The 20,158-nt window shown below is 40.0% G+C and overlaps 1 protein-coding gene across 4 annotated transcripts in view; it reads left to right on the top strand.

Annotated features, from left to right (window-relative positions):
• The window catches only part of PAPSS1 (3'-phosphoadenosine 5'-phosphosulfate synthase 1), a 120,005-nt gene that overhangs the window by 85,623 nt on the left and 14,224 nt on the right, over positions 1-20,158 (top strand). For all 4 annotated transcript variants that reach the window (XM_055587914.1, XM_055587912.1, XM_055587913.1 and 1 more), the window contains one exon: positions 15,551-15,780. In XM_055587914.1, coding sequence (XP_055443889.1) covers positions 15,551-15,780 — 230 coding nt within the window. The remainder of the gene's footprint in view (positions 1-15,550; positions 15,781-20,158) is intronic.

Below are 20,158 nucleotides of genomic sequence, written 5' to 3'. Positions count from 1 at the left end.
ACAGCTCAGTGAGATAGCTGTTATTTCCATTTTACAGCTGAGGTTACTGAAGCTCAGAGAGACCAAGTAATGTAACTATGGTCTGTACAGGAAAACTGAAGCTGGACAGTAATTAAAGCAGTAAAAACAGATTTTTATTCGGGAACTATTGCAACATGGGGAAAAGAGACCTAAACAGAAACCTGGGCTCAGTTGAATACATCATGGTCAAGTGGAGATTTATAGCCAAGGAGCATAGTGGTGGTCAGTGGCTGGAAAATTACTAGGAGGAAACATCAGAAACAACGGGCGTGGGATGATTCTGGTTAAATGGACCTAGCAGGATCCTTGCTGAAGGCAGGACAGCCTGTTCACATACCACTTGGAGGTGGTAGGGATGAAGAATTGGATCATGTATTGAGGATGGAGGGGTTGTAGACTGACTTAGCAAGATTTTTGCCACAGTTGGTAGTATAGGAACCTGATCAAAGTTAGGTCAAGGAGGGAATCTTGGTCATATCTTAAAACCAGCAAGATGGGCAAATGGACCTGAAACTCAAGCTTTTCTGACTCCAAAGCCTGTGTCTTCTTTTCATCAGGCTCCTTGCTGCCTGGAAGCCTGTCAGGGGCCATAGCAGTCGGTAGGAGGGCAAAGAGGTTAAAGATGCCCCGTGCCTACACAGAGCTCCCAGGCTTCCTAGAAGGGAATAAAGGCATATTCGAGCAGTTTCTGCATGTAAATCTCTGGAGTATCAGTTACATGCTAAGAGCTGTGGCTCTTGTCAGAAAGCACTGCATCTGGTACCCAAGCAAAGGCAATTTTTAACTTCTGAACTTTTACAGAACAAACTTAAAAAATTCTGACAAACACCTCCATATTTTATTTTTTTAATTTTATTTTTAAACTTTACATAATTGTATTAGTTTTGCCAAATATCAAAATGAACTATTAAATATTTTAATGTTTATGACCTGGCAGGATTTAAACTGTTATATTGAGTGGCTTTTGAAAACTATCCATTTCTTTTTCTCAAGTGCCTCACTTGTGTGCTTGACTTATTAGGCTTATTCACAGCCTCAAATGAATTTTTTTATAGTTAAAAAAACACACACAACACTCATTTTTGTAGCTTTTCCAGTGACATCAGGACAAAGTTTGCCAGTAATGCTCATTTGCCAACTAATAATAATAAAATAAAAACAATGACTCTTCCTTTAATCATTTTCTGTAGGTCATTTAGAAGGCATTGGTACCAGATTTGTTTCTCCAGCACAAATGCTTCTCAGAATGATGAGCAGCTGTTAGCCTATTTGGTTATCAACAGGATGTCCCTGATTTTCCAGTCTGTAAAAGATTTGATGGCTTGATAACTAAATTCCATTTTAGGAATTGGGTAGGTGGGGGCAGGGCAGCATGTGGTGGGAGAGCTACTTCTCTAATGTTAAAAAATTGTCCCATCTCACTAAATGCTGTAATCCATTTATATAAAGGACAAATAATGCTTTTTAAGATGTGTTACATGAACGTGCTGAAAGTAAGATATATCTTGGAATGTAGACATGTGCAGTAAGTTTTCTCTTGGTCTTTAAGGCATTTGAATGAAAATTACCGGTTGAATTCTGGAGAAAATGTATCATCATAAGCTGCCATGAAAGTTATTGGTGCAGTTAGTAAATGACTCCTCAGTAGCAACTGATTGTATTTAATTGAGCAAATGCCCTTAATCAGGGACAGTAGGAACATTCTTCCACGTGATGCAGTATATTCGTTTAATTAGTCCATGCTTTACACCGCTATCTGGAGCAGTAAATAGGAAGTCTGGTAAGGTTTAAACCCTGTTCCTCCCCATAAACACTTCCAAGCCTTTAAAAACTAAAGGGACAGCTCTTAGGATCTGAGCCTGATTATAGGAGCCATAAACCCCCGAGTTTTAATTATAACCTTTGACTCTCTTTGAGCTCTTTGATCATTTTGTCTTCTGGTCATTTATTTTATTAATGTTTCTGGAATAGTGCAACACAAATTCACAATATCTTATCTGAAGTACTTGGGGTCATGTATTACTTAATCCTGCTTATGGGCCTGGGGCATAAAACACATTTAGTATTTGTTAACAAAATGAATGCTTTTTCATATTAATTGGGATCAGCAAAGGCCACAGATAAACTTTGTCAGTTTTGATCAAGTTTTGCTAATGTTAGTTTTAAAAAATGGTTTTTGGATTTCAGATAGTTACCATAAGATTATTGAACACATCCATTTGGTAGTATGTACATGTATCACATCATCATGTTGAAAACTTTAAACTTACATAATGTTGTATGTCAGTTACATCTTGTTAAAGCTGGAAAAAAATGAAGTTCAGAATTTTGGATAGGGAATTGTGGATCTTTATCACAAAAACATTTAAAGTCTGTTGATTTATTTTAAAAATAACTTTGGGCTTCCCTGGTGGCGCAGTGGTAAAGAATCCACCTGCCAGTGCAGGAGTCATGGGTTGCATCCCTGGAGAAGGAAATGGCAACCCACTCCAGTATTCTTGCCTAGGAAATCCCATGGACAGGGCAGTCCATGAGATTGCTAAGAGACAGGCATGACTGAGTGACTGAGCAGCAGCATCATCTTTATTTTATACCCTTTTAGCTTATATGTATCTTGAAAAGTGAAATCACTAATTTAATACAGAGACATTAGATTTTATAGGTGTTTCAGATGCTTTTCACAGGGAAGGAGGAATATACCCTGTTTTCCTCCTGACTTTTCCATAGACTTCCAGCTCAGAATCTGTTCTTGTCTGTTTCTTACTCTGGCAGCATCAAGATCAAATATTGTCTTTTAGTTTGGCCTTTCACTTTTCCCTGCAGTTGTAATCTATGCTGTTTCTTCCCTAAATGTAGCTTGTATTTTCTCTCCTGCTCTGAGTCCTATCTTGTAGGGCATGACACAGTTAAGTAGCTCCATGTGAATAGGTATGCATGGACTTTGGCATTGGAGAGACCCAATGTCAAATACTCCTTCTCTTAGTTATTCATTTTGCAACTTTGAGTGTATTATTGAAAGTTTTCTAATTTGTAAAACAGAAATATTGACTATCTTATTGATTTCCTCTAAACATTAAATAGGCGAAGGCAATGGCACCCCACTCCAGTACTGTTGCCCGGAAAATCCCATGGATGGAGGAGCCTGGTAGGCTGCAGTCCATGGGGTCGCTAAGAGTCGGACACTACTGAGTGACTTCACTTTCACTTTCCACTTCCATGTTAGAGAAGGAAATGGCAACCCACTCCAGTGTTCTTGCCTGGAGAATCCCATGGACGGAGAAGCCTGGTAGGCTGTAGTCCATGGGGTCGCACACAGTCGGACACGACTGAAGCGACTTAGTAGTAGTAAACATTAAATAAAATATTCATAAAACATTAAATGAAATATTCATAAAACACTTTGTTTTCATGTTAGGAAGAACTTAATAACTAGAGCCTGTTTTTTTCTTCACTCGCCCCTGTGAAGGATCTCATGAAATGTTTTCCAATGACATCATGGTTGCCTTCCTGTGGTTCCTTAAAATAATAATCATTGAGGAGGTGGACAGACAGAAAAGATTCAAAGACTTTTGGCATTTACGAAAAACAAATTTTGGGGGTCCCTGGGCTTGGGAGGCTTCTGAAGGGGGAGGAGGACTGTGGATTTTCTCTCTCCCCCATGACCCTCTTTACACCTGCCAGTGGCCTGGGCTCAACCAGGGCAAAGTAATTTACAAGAATAAAACAGTTTGGTTGCTGATGGTTCTGAACAAATCCTTCTGTTACATTTGAGTTATGTTATTTTGAACCCTGAGACATCTGAGGTTTATCCTTGAAGATAAAGGAAATCTTTGGGAAAGTCTGTATTTTACGAATCAGGCCTCAATTCTTAACGCTCAGAATGAAGGGTTTGGATTCCATAATCTAAACACTACTTTTCAACTCTTAAAATTGTGTGATGGGCATAATTATAAGGTGTGTCTAATTCTCTTCTACAAGCTGGAGAATGGCATGTGTAAGTAGATCTCATAATTTTCGCATTGCAAATCAGAACTACGACTCATGATGACTAAATATTATTCCATGTCTGTGCAGAGCTATGGGAATTGGTAGAAGTGCTTAGAACGCTTAGTTATGCAGAGATTGGAAATGATAAGAACCTAGGATCTACATGATGGCAAGGATAAACCTTGTCTTTCATTTGCCTCTCTAGATTTTCCTAGTCAACTTGAAGAGATTAAAATCGTTCTTGCCATTGAGAGATCAAGAGGCGGACCATTAAGATTTGGGAATTTCAAGAAAATAGGTTAATACTAAAGTGTTGTGATAATGTATAACCAAGATGTGCAGGAATTTTAACATGAAATTCAAGAGAAGGATGAAAATACGGATGTTTTTACCCAACAAAAATAGTTAATTGGTTTGACTTTAAAGAATTTTTGTAGCATTAAGACAAGTACCTTTTTGACAATTTGGAAAAAGAAAATTTGCATTACAAAAATAGCTATGTCTGAAGTTCTTTCACAAACCAGTTGAACATATGAATTTGGCTTTATGATGTGGTTACTTTAATAGACTTCATTACAGTTAAAGAAAATCTTGATGTGAAATGTATAAAGAAATCGGTGATTTAAGTAGGGATTTAAATAAATGTTCTGTTTGTTATCTTCAGTATTTTTAATTAAACAAAATTGAAAATATTATATGCTTAATCTGCCAGGTTTCTAGGACAGTGGAATTTCTCCACCGTGGGGTAAGAAGAAGAAGGTATAGGACTAGTGGTCTTATATGTTATGTGGTATAGTCCAGATTTATAATTTTATGATGTAATATAATTTTAAATTTGAAAAATAAATTTTTTTTTTCCTCTCAGAAGCCACTGAAAATTAAATTTAGCAAAATCTTTGGTAGGTTTAAAAGTGGAGGATACAGTATAGTACAGTTCAGTCGCTCAGTTGGGTCGGATTCTTTGCAACCCCATGGACCACAACACGCCAGGCCTCCGTGTCCATCACCAACTCCCAGAGTTCACTCAGACTCACGTCCATCGAGTCACTGATGCCATCCAGCCATCTCATCCTCTATCGTCCCCTTCTCCTCCTTCCTTCAATCTTTCCCAGCATCAGGGTCTTTTCAAATGAGTCAGTTCTTCACATCAGGTGGCCAAAGTATTGCAGTTTCAGCTTCATCATCAGTCCCTCCAATGAATATTCAAGACTGATTTCCTTTAGGATGGACTGGTTGGATCTCCCTGCAGTCCAAGGGACTCTCAAGAGTCTTCTCCAACACCGCAGTTCAAAAACATCAATTCTTCAGCACTCAGCTTTCTTTATAGTCCAACTCTCACATCCATACATGACTACTGGAAAAACCATAGCCTTGACTAGGCAGACCTTTGTTGGCAAAGTAATGTCTCTGCTTTTTAATATGCTGACTTGGTTGGTCATAACTTTCCTTCCAAGGAGTAAGCGTCTTTTAATTTCATGGCTGCAGTCACCATCTGCAGTGATTTTGGAGTCCCCTAAAATAAAGTCTGTCACTGTTTCCACTGTTTCCACTTCCATGAAGTGATGGGACCAGATGCCATGATCTTCGTTTTCTGAATGATGAGCTTTAAGCCAACTTATTCACTCTCCTCTTTCACTTTCATCAAGAGGCTCTTTAGTTCTTCTTCGTTTTCTACCATAAGGGTGGTGTCATCTGCATATCTGAGATTATTGATATTTCTCCCATCAATCTTGATTCCAGCTTGTGCTTCCTCCAGCCCAGGGTTTCTCATGATGTATTCTGCATATAACTTAAATAAGTAGAGTGACAATTTATAGCCTTGATGTACTCCTTTCCCTATTTGGAACCAGTCTGTTGTTCCATGTCCAGTTCTAACTGTTGCTTCCTGACCTGCATACAGATTTCTCAAGACACAGGTCAGGTGGTCTGGTATTCCCATCTCTTTCAGAATTTTCCATGGGTTGTTGTGATCCACATAGTCAAAGGCTTTGGAATAGTCAATAAAGCAGAAATAGATGTTTTTCTGGAACTCTCTTGCTTTTATGGTGATCCAACGGATGTTGGCAATTTGATCTCTGGTTCCTCTGCCTTTTCTAAAACCAGCTTGAACATCTGGAAGTTCATGGTTCACGTATTGCTGAAGCCTGGCTTGGAGAATTTTGAGCATTACTTTACTATCGTGTGAGATGAGTGCAATTGTGCAGTAGTTTGAGCATTCTTTGGCATTGTCTTTCTTTGGGATTGGAATGAAAACTGACCTTTTCCAGTCCTGTGGCCACTGCTGAGTTTTCCAAATTTGCTAGCATATGGAGTGCAGCACTTTCACAGCATCATCTTTCAGGATTTGAAATAGCTCAACTGGAATTCCATCACCTCCATTAGCTTTGTTGGTCGTGATGGTTCCTAAGGCCCACTTGACTTCACATTCCAGGATGTCTGGCTCTAGGTGAGTGATCACACCATTGTAGTTATCTGGGTCATGAAGATCTTTTTTTGTATAGTTCTTCTGTGTATTCTTGCCACCTCTTCTTACTATCTTCTGCTTCTGTTAGGTCCATACCATTTCTGTCCTTTATTGAGCCCATCTTTGCATGAAATGTTCCCTTGGTATCTCTGATTTTCTTGAAGAGATCTCTAGTCTTTCCCATTCTATTTTCTCCTCTATTTCTTTGCACTGATCACTGAGGAAGGCTTTCTTATCTCTCCTTGTTATTCTTTGGAACTCTGCATTCAAATGGGTATATCTTTCTTTTTCTCCTTTGCTTTTCGCTTCTCTTCTTTTCACAGCTATTTGTAAGGCCTCCTCAGACAGCCATTTTGCTTTTTTTGCATTTCTTTTTCTTGGGGATGGTCTTGATCCCTCTCTCCTGTACAATGTCATGAACCTCCATCCGTAGTTCTTCAGGCACTCTATCAGATCTAATCCCTTGAATCTATTTCTCTCTTCCACTGTATAATTGTAAAGGATTTGATTTAGGCCATACCTCAGTGGTCGAGTGGTTTTCCCTACTTTCTTCAATTTCAGTCTGAATTTGGCATTAAGGAGTTCATGATCTGAGCCACAGTCTGTTCCAGGTCTTATTTTTGCTGACTGTATAGAGCTTCTCCATCTTTGGCTACAAGAATATAATCAATCTGATTTTGGTAGATGATAGGTAACTATTTTCTAATGGAGTCAGGGAGCAAATGAGACTTTTTTGTTTATAAAAAGGGGCATGGATTAAACATCATATTGCAATGATTCAAGAACTATTCTAATTCTAAAGTGTTTACATTGTAAATATTCTGTGTATGGAGATAAGTAATTTTGGTTCCTTTATGTCCCTGATTTTTGATTTGTTAGTTGCACAATATCTTAATCTGTGATGGATGGCAGGGAGAACCATAACAGGATTTGCATAGATCAATATTATTTGAGAACTGATTATAATTTGAATTGTGAATACTCCCCTTTTAGCACTATTGGGTAGCAAAACTTAATTCTTACTTGTATCGCTTACATTGTTGAAGTAAGTTATGTAGAGTCAAAAAAACATTAGCTGCAAAAATGTACTTGGGGAGGAAATTCTGAAACCAATACCGATTTTTTTCAATGACAGTTGCTGGCTGTGAGTTGTTATTATTCTCCCATCCTTTTGATTTGATTTGATTTACAATGTTGTGTTAGTTTCAGATTCTCTTCCATTATAGGTTTATTACCAGATAATGAATATAGTAACAATACAGAATATACTGCTATACAGAAAATTCTTATTTATTTTATATATAGTCATGTCTGTCTGTTAATCCCATAGTCCTAATTTATTCCCCTCTCCCCTTTCCCCTTTGGTAACTATAACTTTGTTTTCTATGTCTGTGAGTCTGTTTCTATTTTGTAAGTAAGTTCATTTGTACCAATATTTTAAGATTCCACAATCAGATCAGATCAGTCGCTCAGTCGTGTCTGACTCTTTGCCACCCCATGAATCGCAGCACGCCAGGCCTCCCTGTCCATCACCAACTCCCGGAGTTCATTCAGACTCACGTCCATCAAGTCACTGATGCCATCCAGCCATCTCATCCTCTGTCGTCCCCTTCTCCTCCTGCCCCCAATCCCTCCCAGCATCAGAGTCTTTTCCAATGAGTCAACTCTTTGCATGAGGTGGCCAAAGTACTGGAGTTTCAGCTTTAGCATCATTCCTTCCAAAGAAATCCCAGGGCTGATCTCCTTCAGAAGGGACTGGTTGGATCTCCTTGCAGTCCAAGGGACTCTCAAGAGTCTTCTCCAACACCACAGTTCAAAAGCATCAATTCTTCAGTGCTCAGCCTTCTTCACAGTCCAACTCTTACATCCATACATGACCACAGGAAAAACCATAGCCTTGACTAGACAAACCTTTGTTGGCAAAGTAATGAATTTGAATATGCTATCTAGGTTGGTCATATCTTTCTTTCCAAGGAGTAAGCGTCTTTTAATTTCATGGCTGCAGTCACCATCTGCAGTGATTTTGGAGCCCAGAAAAATAAAGTCTGACACTGTTCCCACTGTTTTCCCATCTATTTCCCATGAAGTGATGGGACCAGATGCCATGATCTTAGTTTTCCGAATGTTGAGCTTTAAGCCAAATTTTTCACTCTCTTTTTTCACTTTCATCAAGAGGCTTTTGAGTTCCTCTTCACTTTCTGCCATAAGGGTGGTGTCATCTGCATATCTGAGGTTATTGATATTTCTCCCGGCAATCTTGATTCCAGCTTGTGTTTCTTCCAGTCCAGCATTTCTCATGATATACTCTGCATATAAGTTAAATAAACAGGGTGACAATATACAGCCTTGACGAACTCCTTTTCCTATTTGGAACCAGTCTGTTGTTCCATGTCCAGTTCTAACTGTTGCTTCCTGACCTGCATACAGGTTTCTCAAGAGGCAGGTCATGTGTTCTTGTATTCCCATCTCTTTCAGAATTTTCCACAGTTTATTGTGATCCACACAGTCAAAGGCTTTGGCATAGTCAATAAAGCAGAAACAGATGCTTTTCTGGAACTCTCATGCTTTTTCCATGATCCAGTAGATGTTGGCAATTTGATCTCTGGTTCCTCTGCCTTTTCTAAAACCAGCTTGAACATCAGGAAGTTACTGGAGATCAGTGGAGAAATAACTCCAGAAAGAATGAAGGGATGCAGCCAAAGATTCCACAATAGGTGATATCTTTTAAATGTCTTTCTCTGATTTACTTCAGTTAGTATGATAATCTCTGGATACATTCATGTTGTTGTAAATGTCAGGATTTCTTTCTTTCTTGTGGCTGAGTAGTATTCCATTGCATAAATATACCTGTTGAGCTAAGAAGGCAGAGATTGGGTTTCAGGGCTGCTGAAGCAACGAGACTTGCGGCACAGAACTAAGGCAAGGCTTCCCTGGTGGCTCAGTTAGTAACAAATCTGCCTGCATGCGGGAGACCTGGGTTCAATCTCTGGGTCAGGAAGATCCCCGGGGAAGGAAATGGCTGCCCATTCCAGTATTTTTTCCTGGAGAATTCCATGGGGATTCCACAGAGGAGCCTGGTGGGCTACAGTCCATGGGGTCACAAAGGGTTGGACACAACTGAGTGACTAATGCTTTCACTTTCAGGGCAAGAGAAGATGTGAGGGTGTTCCCCAGGGTTCCTTGGGCTGCATTTGTGCAGGGCAAGCCTGGTAGAGAGTAGCTACAATAAGTTTGAGAGTGGATGGAAGGTACTAGAGGTTATTCATTGTTGAAAGATGACATTGCAGCCTAGCTAAAGTGGAGAAATCTTGTTAACATCTTAGGTATGCAACTAAGACACCAGAAACACATGCTTTTGGAAAATAGGCCACACTGTCCAGAAAGCGTGTTATCAATCTGTTTACAGTCAGGAAGTGGGAAATCACACAGAATTGGACAGGGGAAGTTTAAAGATGTGTTAAACTTTAATAGCTGCTGCTGCTAAGTCATTTCAGTCGTGTCTGACTCTGTGCGACCCCGTAGACGGCAGTCCACCAGGTTCCGCCGTCCCTGGGATTCTCCAGTCAAGAACACTGGAGTGGGGTGCCGTTGCCTTCTCCGAACTTTAATAGAGAAGTAACTAAAAAATGCAGAGTGAACTCTAAAGGGTACCCTAGGACTGAGGGAGATTACCAAAGGAAGGGTAGAATTGGAAAAGGGATCCTCTCCCCAAGGTTGTGCTTCAGATCTCATTGGAAAAGGTATGGTTTCTTCCCACTGGATGGTGAAGTTGAGTGGACTCTTCTGGACTACACTGGTTCACAGATGCCAGATAACAGGAAACAACCCTCTTTCTGGTTCACAGGCTGCTGCTGCTGCTGCTAAGTCGCTTCAGTCGTGTCCAACTCTGTGCGACTCCATAGACGGCAGCCCACCAGGCTCCACCGTCCCTGGGATTCTCCAGGCAAGAACACTGGAGTGGGTTGCCATTTCCTTCTCCATTGCAGGGAAGTGAAAAGTGAAAGTGAAGTCGCTCAGTCGTGTCCGACTCTTAGCGACCCCATGGACTGCAGCCTACCAGGCTCCTCCATCCATGGGACTTTCCAGGCAAGAGTACTGGAGTGGGGTGCCATTGCCTTCTCCAGGTTCACAGGCTAGCTGAGGCTAAAGACTGGTGAACTCAGTGGGGGTCAGGGCATTCATTGGGAGCTGGCTTGCTGCCAGATTGGTGCATACTGTGAGATACCCATGTAGCAATTAATGCAGGAAGCAACTCTCTGAGGCACAGTTGAGCATAGCGGGATACGTGAGTAAGCAGAGGGAGTCAGGAAGCTGCTAGTGGGAGGCTTGGAGTGCACTGGGTGTTTGCATTAGGAGGACTGTAGCGAGGTGATCACTGGACTCAGGCTAGGGCTTTGAGGTTGTTGAAGGAGTGTGCACTTTGGGTTTGCTGCTGGACCCCTGTGCCACCAAATGGCCCCATATTCAGGTACCGCTACACATCCTTCCTCCTGCAGTGTCCCTCTAATGCCCTCTGCTGATTTAACATTGTGCTCACTGTGAAGGAGAAATGCTTAGTTTTCAGTCCATTTTCTCAGCAAATACTAAGGGTGAATTTGGAGTTGAAAGGCAGTAGGTTGGTAATTGGTCCAAAAAACTGGACTGAACCTGCCCAATAGAGCTTAAAATTGAGCCTCAAAAAGATAAGAAGACGTGCCAGTAAATTACCTGCCTGCTGGAATCAGGCTCTTAACATTCTAAACGAAAACAGCATTATTCAGGCTCCTTAAAACAAATCATTCACAAGTCCAGCATACAGCAACAAATTATTGGAAATAAGCAGGGAACTGTGATTTATAATCCAGAATAAAAACTTTCACTAGAAGCGTACCTTTAGATGATGCTGATGTTGGAATTAGCAAATTAAGAACATTGAGGCTTCTTAAACAAAAATATTGTCTTTGGATGGGGAATCTCAGAAAAGTGGAAGCTGAAAAAAATCAAGTGGAAAACCAAGGGCTAAAAAAGTATAGTATCTGAAACAGAAATGTTTATTGGATAAACTTAAAAGCTGACTAGAGTTGGCAGAAGAAAAAGGTCAGTGAGTTTTTTAAAACTCAGTAGGAATTTTTTGAAAACGGAAAAGAAGTGGGAGAAAACAAGCAGAGCCTCAGTAACTTGTGGACAATCTCAAGCCATCTAACATATGTATGAATGAAGTTCTGAAAGAGAGAGAGAGAATGTGGCACAAAAACTTTTTGGAAAAAAAAAAAAATGGTTGAAAGTTTTCTTCAATTGGTGGAAAATATCAGCCTACAAATTCAAGAAGCCCAGTAAATATAAGAAGGGATAAACCCAGAGAAAACCACAGTTAGGTACATAGTAGCCAACCTGCTGAAAATTTATGATAGAGAGGAACCTTAAAAGCAGAGAGATGGGGAGAGGAAGAGGGAACAGTAGGGGAGTAATAAGAGTGATGGCTGGCTTCTCAAGTGCATTATGAGCTAGAAGCAATGGAGTAGCATTTTCAAGAGAGAAAAAAAGTAGAAACATAGCTATTAATCTAGAATTCTATAGTCAAGCAAAAATAAAGGTGAAGGGAAGACATTTCAGGTAAGTGAAAGTTGAGAGTTTTATTAATGAGGAAAAAAAGTTTTTCAGGAGTTCTCTAGACAACTTCCCAATAGATTGTTATTTGCGCAGGGGCCCATGCTGTACTGCTGGGAAAGCAAGGACGTAGCATTTTCATCCTTTAGGGGGAGGTTTCTGTCACCAAGGAATAGGGAGATCAGGACAAAGAGAAATCAGCTGTTGTGGAGGCAACGAGCAGTGTTTGCCACATGTGAATTAAATTACTCTTATAATCAGAAAAAAATGACAAAGCTGTTTGTTCTTTGCTACACAGATGAAAGTAAAGTAGAAAATAAGTCATTGGTTGTTAGGTTGGCCATTTACAGATACTTATAGGGGTTCATAGAAAACTTTTAGGCATCATCATGTAGTCCTTCAGTATGGATTCAGTTTCCTGATAATTATGCTAGCCAATGGCATAAAAAGATAAGGAATACATCCTGACCTCAGTCTGCCGGATATACAGTTCTTTCTGGGTTTTAACAACCATCTTCTGGGCAGCGTGTCATCTTCTTCAGAGAGGAAAGGAATTTTCTTCAGAAATTCTGGTCAGGAAGCAATTAATTCAACTGTGTTGGTCAGGAAATACTTCACAGAGTAATAGTAATAGTGGCAGTAATAACAGCTTTCCTTTATTGAAGGCCAGGTAGTATCCTGAGTACTTTCAAAACTTCCAACAATCTTATGCATTACGTGTTATCATTCTCATTTTTATAAATTAGGAAACTGAGGCTTGTATAAGGAAATTGCTTAAGATTCTTCCATCAGTGAGGGGCAAAGCTAGGATTCAAATCTAGGACAGCCTGACTTGAAAGCCTATGTTCTTAACCAGATACCAGTGGCCATGGCTGACTTGCATTCACTTCATTAAAACATATTACCTGTTCAGTAGGTTATAAGGAGAAGGCAGTGGCACCCCACTCCAGTACTCTTGCCTGGAGAATCCCATGGACGGAGGAGCCTGGTGGGCTGCAGTCCATGGGGTCGCGAAGAGTCGGACACAACTGAGCGACTTCAGTTTCACTTTTCATTTTCCTGCATTGGAGAAGGAAATGGCAACCCACTCCAGTGTTCTTGCCTGGAGAGTCCCAGGGACGGCGGAGCCTGGTGGGCTGCCGTCTATGGGGTCGCGCAGAGTCGGACACGACTGAAGCGACTTAGCAGCAGCAGCAGTAGCAGTAGGTTATAAGTTGACTCACACTAGGCTTTCTTGGAAGAATGACATTTGATTTGCTTACTCATGGCTGTTAAAAATCATAAAGTTTTCTCATAAGGGAACCATTCATTAAAATATACATTGAAACCATTTAGGTCACCTGCAGGGGAAAGTTGACTCCATGTTTGTTGTGTTTACATTTAATTTACTCACATACCTTCTAAAAGAAGTCAGAGAAGCAAGTACATTTTCTGACAGTTTTACAAGGCAGAGTTATAACTGGCCCATGTCACCAATATGCTTTTGAAATATATTCCTGGCTTATTGACCAGTTGGCACTTGAATGATTTAAGCATCCAGACGTAAATATATAATGAGCAAAGTAAGTTCACCTAAGTTCAGAAAACTTAGACTGCCCTTTTAATTTAACTCTGTAAGCAGTAGCTATTTTTCCTGAGGCAGAAAAGATTTTACATTTAAGTGGAGTTGCAGAGTACTTAATTGATAATTTGATGCTGACTGACCCCTTGATACAAATTGAGTCTGAACAAGTGGAATTCTTCTGTGTGTCTGCTGCGAAGGGGCAGAGGGAAATGAGCAGATATTGCATGAAGAGCTGAATCTGGGGTGGATGGAGGAAGAGGTGGTGTATGTGGAGAACAAAGGTCGTCTAGCTTCATGCTTTGCCATCTGGTGCACACACAACTTCTGCAGCTCACTGCAAGCAGAAGTAATACTTTAGTGGAAAAAGAGGTAGTTATAAGGGTCCTTTCTCTTTAGCTGGCTCATGAGGAAAGCAAACTAGGCTAGTGCTCAGGAGGCTTTGTAATGATCCACGTCTGGAAGTGGCACGCATCACTTTGGCTTTCATTTCTTTGGTCAGAACTCAGTGGTGGGGAGACTGAGAATTGTATTAAACTGTGTGTTTAGGAAGAAAGATAGTACAAGGTATATAGAAACACAGGTCTATGGAAAACTAAGCAAGCAGAAAACAAATTAAGGCAATTATTAACTCTAGGAAAAACAGTTGTATAAGGAGAGGAGTAAAATAAAGATGATAACAGCCAAGATTTTATTTTATTGTGTACTTACTCTGTGCCAGGTACTATTCTAAGTCCTCAGTTTTTTCATATGTTAATTTTATTAAAAATTATATTCAGTAAATACAATTGTAATCCCCATTTTACAGATAAATGGTTATTTCACCAAAGTATTGATACCACAGTATTTATTGAATAAATGGGATAGGGAATGAAGACAGTGGAGTAAGAGCCAAATATCTTCTTTTATAGTAGTAAATAATAATGTGGAAATTATGCCTATATTATAATTTTGAACATGACCAATTTGAACTATGCAGGTCCACTTTTATGCAGGTTTTTATCCAGTAAATATGTACAGTACTGGATGATTTGTGCTTGATTGAATCCATGGATGCAGAACCTTGAATACGGTGGGCTGACTATGGGACTTGAGCATCCACAGATACGGAGGGATGACTGTATATAATATCTAAAATTAACAGTCAAGTTACAACTGTATACACATACTGTTTAGAAATATAGAGGTAAATATCAGTAGAAACAACTAGAAAAGTTCAAAATCCTCAGGGTGACCTATTCAAATATAGGGTATATGGGGTTGCCTTCATACTCCTGGACTTTGTGAACGGTGTTGATATAAAAATAAAGTACTTGGTAGAAGAGATGCTATCAAGAGAGATAAAATGAAATGATAGGCAGTGGCCATCATTTATGCCTCTGTTCACATAGAACTGAGATGGTTTTGTAAATCACTATATAATGGAGCCGTACACTGACAGGGAACGAAGACCAAGTGTGTGGACCTGGGTTTGTCCTGCGCTCTGTTGGCCGAGTCACTTAACCTTTGAGGATTCACTTCCTTCCTGTTTTAATGAGAATGATGCTCTCTTCCAGTTACTTTAACTTCTACATTTCTGTAGTTCTAGGTGTTAGACCAAGTAATTTTTGTTTTTACACAGTGGGTCAATGTGACGGTATAGGCTACAGGGCTACCTTTGAAAGCAGCTGGCTGTTAAGTCACAGCCAACACCTTGTCTTATGCTTCCCAGATCCATATACATATATACTTGTAGATGTTTTTGGAAGGGGAGGGGTTGCCCGTTTTTCTTTTTTTTTTTCTGGCTTCCCAAGAGGATGATTTTAATTCGTTGAGATTTCCTACTGATAGATACTGATTATATAAGAAGTATATACATTTATTATCCACTTACTACTTCTAAGTGCTGGTCATGAAATCGTGGTTGTTTAATGTGACCATTTCTATTCTAGGTCCAGTGGCATTGCAGAGCACGGATGGTTGCGGGAGCCAACTTCTACATTGTTGGACGAGACCCTGCTGGCATGCCCCATCCAGAAACAGGGAAGGATCTTTATGAGCCGACTCATGGCGCCAAAGTGCTGACCATGGCCCCGGGCCTGATCACCTTGGAGATCGTTCCCTTTCGAGTTGCCGCTTATAACAAGAAAAAGAAGCGGATGGACTACTATGACTCTGAGCAGTAAGTTTTACATTCTCTGCATAAATCTGTGAAACACCTTGTGTTCTAAGCTGCTCCTAGGGTTTTAATGTATTGCCTTATCTTTGCAACAGCTGACCAGTGGCAGGCTTTGTTGTACCAGTTTCAGAGATGGGCAAACCAAAGAAACTAATTTCTCAATACTTTAGAAGTAGAAATAAAAATTGAATCTGGTTTCATGGTTCATGATCTTAGGAATTTTCTTGGGAAGTGTTAAGGCAGTGATGACATTTCTGTCTGCCTTATAGAAGTAGTCCAAGGACTCAGCGATGATTTTGCTAGTAAGTGCAAGGGATCCAAGTAATAAGAGAGTTTGACTAATATTTGCTCTCCTAATTGCATTATAGGTATTAAGTTAATACTTGTAATTAATGCCCTATACTAATCCTGTGAAGTAGGTGCAGTTATCCCCATTTTGTAGATTGGTAGTAAGCTGAGGCATACAAAGTTCAAATACTCTTGTAATGTCACAGATCCAGTGAATGGCAGCTCGCTGGGTATGCTGACCACTAACAGTGCAGCTTCATTCTTCAAAGATCTTAGAAGGAGCAAAAAATGAACAACCTTTTCATGCAAATTATTGGTAATATTGAGCATGTATCTATCTTCTTTTGACTGGCAACATTTTATTAGTTGCTATCTACAGATAATATCCATACCTCGAGATATTGTTCGTTCAGTTCCAAACCACTGAAATTAAAGTGAGTAATCCCAATAAAGCAAGTCACATAAAATGTTTTTGTTTCCTAGTACAGATAAAAGTTATGTCTACATATACTATAGTATATTAAGCACGCAGTAACAGTATTTCTAAAAAAGCAATTTACACACCTTAATTTAAAAAACTTTATGGCTTAAAAATGTTAACCAACCTCTGAACCTTCAATGAGTTATGATGTTTTCACTGGTGGAGGGTCTTGCCTACATGTTGATGGCTGCTGACTGATTAGGGTGGTGGTTGCTGAAGTTTGGGCTGTGGTAGTATCTTAAAATAAGACAACCGTGAAGTTTGCCACATCCATCAACTGTTTCACTGATGAGCTCTCTGAAACACACAATGCTGTTTAATAGAGCTTCTTTCAAAATTGGACTCAGTCCTCGCAAACCCTGCTGCTGTTTTATCAGCTAAAGTTTATGTAATATTCTAAGTTCTTTGTGGTCATTTAAAAATCTGTACAGCATCTTACCAGGAGCAGATTCCATCTCAAGTAACCACTTTCTTTGCTTATTAGAAGCAAGTCTTTAGCCATTTCAGTTTTATTGTGAGAGTGCAGCAATTCAGTCACATCTTCAGACTCTACTTCTAATTCTAGTTCTCTTTCTGTTTCTACCACATCTGCAGTTCTTTCCTCCACCGAAGCTTCAAACCCCTCAGGTCACCCATGGCATTTGGAATTAGCTTCTTCCAAACTCCTGTGAATGCTGGTATTTTGACCTCTCCCCAGGAATCCCAGATATTCCTAACGGCATCTAGAATGGTGAATCCTTTTTTAGAAGGTTTTCAATTGACTTTGCCCAGATCCATCAGAGGAATCGTTGTCTATGGCAACTATAGCTTTATAAAATATATTTCTTAAATAAGAAGATTTGAAAGTGGAAATTAGTCCTTTATCCACAACATTAGCAGGTGTGAAAGTAACATTAATCTCTCTGCACACCTCCATCAGAGCTCTTGGGTGACCAGGTGCATTGTCAATGAGCAGTGTCAGTATTTTGAAAAGCATCTTTTTTTCTGAGCAGTAGAAGTTCTTAACATTGGGCTTAAGATACTCTGTAAAACCATGTTGTAAACAGATGTGCTGTCGTTCAGACTTTGTTGTTCCATTTATACAGCAGAGGCAGAGTAGATTTAGCATTGTTCTTAAAGACACTAGGATTTTTGGAATGGTCAATGAACATTGGCTTCAACTTAAAGTCATCAGCTGCAGTAACCTCTAACAAGAGTCAGCCTGTCCTTTGACGCTTTGAAGCTAGGCATTGACTTCTCCTCTCTAGCTATGAATGACATCATCTAGATGGCATCATCTTCCAATAGAAGGCTATTTCATCTACACGGAAAACCTGTTGTTTAGGGTGAAAGTGTTAGTTGCTCAGCTGCGTCTGCCTCTTTGTGGCTCCGTGGACTGTAGCACACCAGGCTCCTCTGTCCGTGGAATTCTGCAGGCAAGAATACTGCAGTGTGTTTGCCATTCCCTTCTTCAGGGGCTCTCCAGGGACTGGACCCAGGTCTCCTGCGTTGCAGGCAGATTCTTTGCCATCTAAGCCACCAGGGACGTCCAGTGTTTAGTGTAGCCATCTTCATTAATGATCTTAGCTAGGTCTTCTGGATAACTTGCTGCAGCTTCTATATCAGCACTTGCTGCTTCACCTTGTACTTTTATGTTATGGAGATGGCTTCTTTCCGTAAACCTTATGAACCAACCTCTTCAGGCTTCAGACTTTTCTTTTTAAACTTCCTCACCTCTCTTAGTCTTCACAGAATTGAAGAGAGTTGGGGCCTTGCTCTGAATTAGGCTTTGGCTGAAAGGATTATTGTAGCTGGTTTGATCATCTATCCAGACCACTAATACTTTCTCCATATGAGCCATAAGGCTTGTTTGGCTTGCTTGTCCTTCATGTGTTCATGGAGTAACACTTTTAATTTACTTCATTAACTTTTTCTTTGCATTCACAACTTGGCTGCTTGGCATGAGAGGCCTAGCCCATCTCAGTTTTCAACATGCCTTCCTCACTAATAAGCTTAATCATTTCTAGCTTTTGATTTAAAGTGAGACATGTGCACTTTTGACTCGAAAACTTAGAGGGCACTGTAGATTATTAATTGACCTGGTTTCAATATTGTTGTGTCTCAGGGAATAGGGAGGCCTGAGGAGAGGGAGAGAGATGGGGGAACCGCTAGTTAGTGGAGCAGTCAGAGCACATACATTTAAGTTCACCATCATTGTACGGGCATGGTTCATGGGGCTCTAAAACAATTACAGTAACCTCCAAGATCACAGATCACCAGATATAATAATAGTAATGAACATGTGTGTGTGTGTGTTGTGTGTATATATGTTAGTCGCTTAGTTATGTCCAACTCTTTGTGACCCCATGGACTGTAGCTGTCCAGGCTCTTCTGTCCATGGGATTCTCCAGGCAAGAATACTGGAGTGGGTTGCCATTTCCTTCTCCGATTTTAAGAAATAGGTAATCCAAAAAGGAAGAACCAATTGCAAAATACAGGACTTTAAGAAAAATAATAAACATTAAATATTTCCTAGAATTTTGAGATGGAATAGACCTTAGATATCCTTTAGACAAGACATTTGTTTTATCAATAGAGAAACTGAATAACTTCAGCAAAGGTTGCATTAATTAAGTCTTCTTCTCAACTAAACACCGTTTCTCTAGCCCTCTATTTTTCTTATTATTTCTTTAGATCCCAATTAGAAAATTTTAAATTTATTTTTATTTTAACATCTTGTTTAATTTCATCTAAAGACTTTTCAGGTCTTTTAATTGCTGATTCTGTCATCCTTCAGTTTAGTTCAGTTCAGTCGCTCAGTCGTGTCCGACTCTTTGCGACCCCATGAATCTCAGCACGCCAGGCCTCCCTGTCCATCACCAACTCCTGGAGTTCACTCACACTCACGTCCATTGACTCAGTGATGCCATCCAGCCATCTCATCCTCTGTCGTCCCCTTTTCCTCCTGCCCCCAATCCCTCCCAGCATCAGAGTCTTTTCCAGTGAGTCAACTCTTCACATGAGGTGGCCAAAGTACCGGAGTTTCAGCTTTAGCATCATTCCTTCCAAAGAAATTCCAGGGCTGGTCTTCTTCAGAATGGACTGGTTGGATCTCCTTGCAGTCCAAGGGACTCTCAAGAGTCTTCTCCAACACCACAGTTCAAAAGCATCAATTCTTCAGTGCTCAGCCTTCTTCACAGTCCAACTCTCACATCCATACATGACCACAGGAAAAACCATAGCCTTGACTAGACGGACCTTTGTTGGCAAAGTAATGTCTCTGCTTTTGAATATGCTATCTAGGTTGGTCATAACTTTCCTTCCAAGGAGTAAGCGTCTTTTAATTTCATGGCTGCAATCACCATCTGCTATGATTTTGGCTGTATGCTAATTAAATTTTTAGATAACATGACTTTCAAGGTTATTATTCAATCATTATAATGGAATTATTACACTAGACTTCTTAGAGGACAGAACTCACTAGAAACCTTACGATGTACAATTTAGCTTCCATTAGACATAGTATTATTCAATTAAATACAAATCCTCAAAATTATATTAGTTTCCAGCTCCCATTTTTATCATGTCTACAAAGATGATGTAGTTTGCTAGGTTGAGTCTCTGATTTTGGGG

This window comes from Bubalus kerabau, chromosome 7 (assembly GCF_029407905.1).
Source record: "Bubalus kerabau isolate K-KA32 ecotype Philippines breed swamp buffalo chromosome 7, PCC_UOA_SB_1v2, whole genome shotgun sequence".
Taxonomy (NCBI): Eukaryota; Metazoa; Chordata; class Mammalia; order Artiodactyla; family Bovidae; genus Bubalus; species Bubalus kerabau.
Note: the sequence above shows the minus strand (reverse complement) of the source record. Positions and strands in the feature narration are given on the sequence as shown.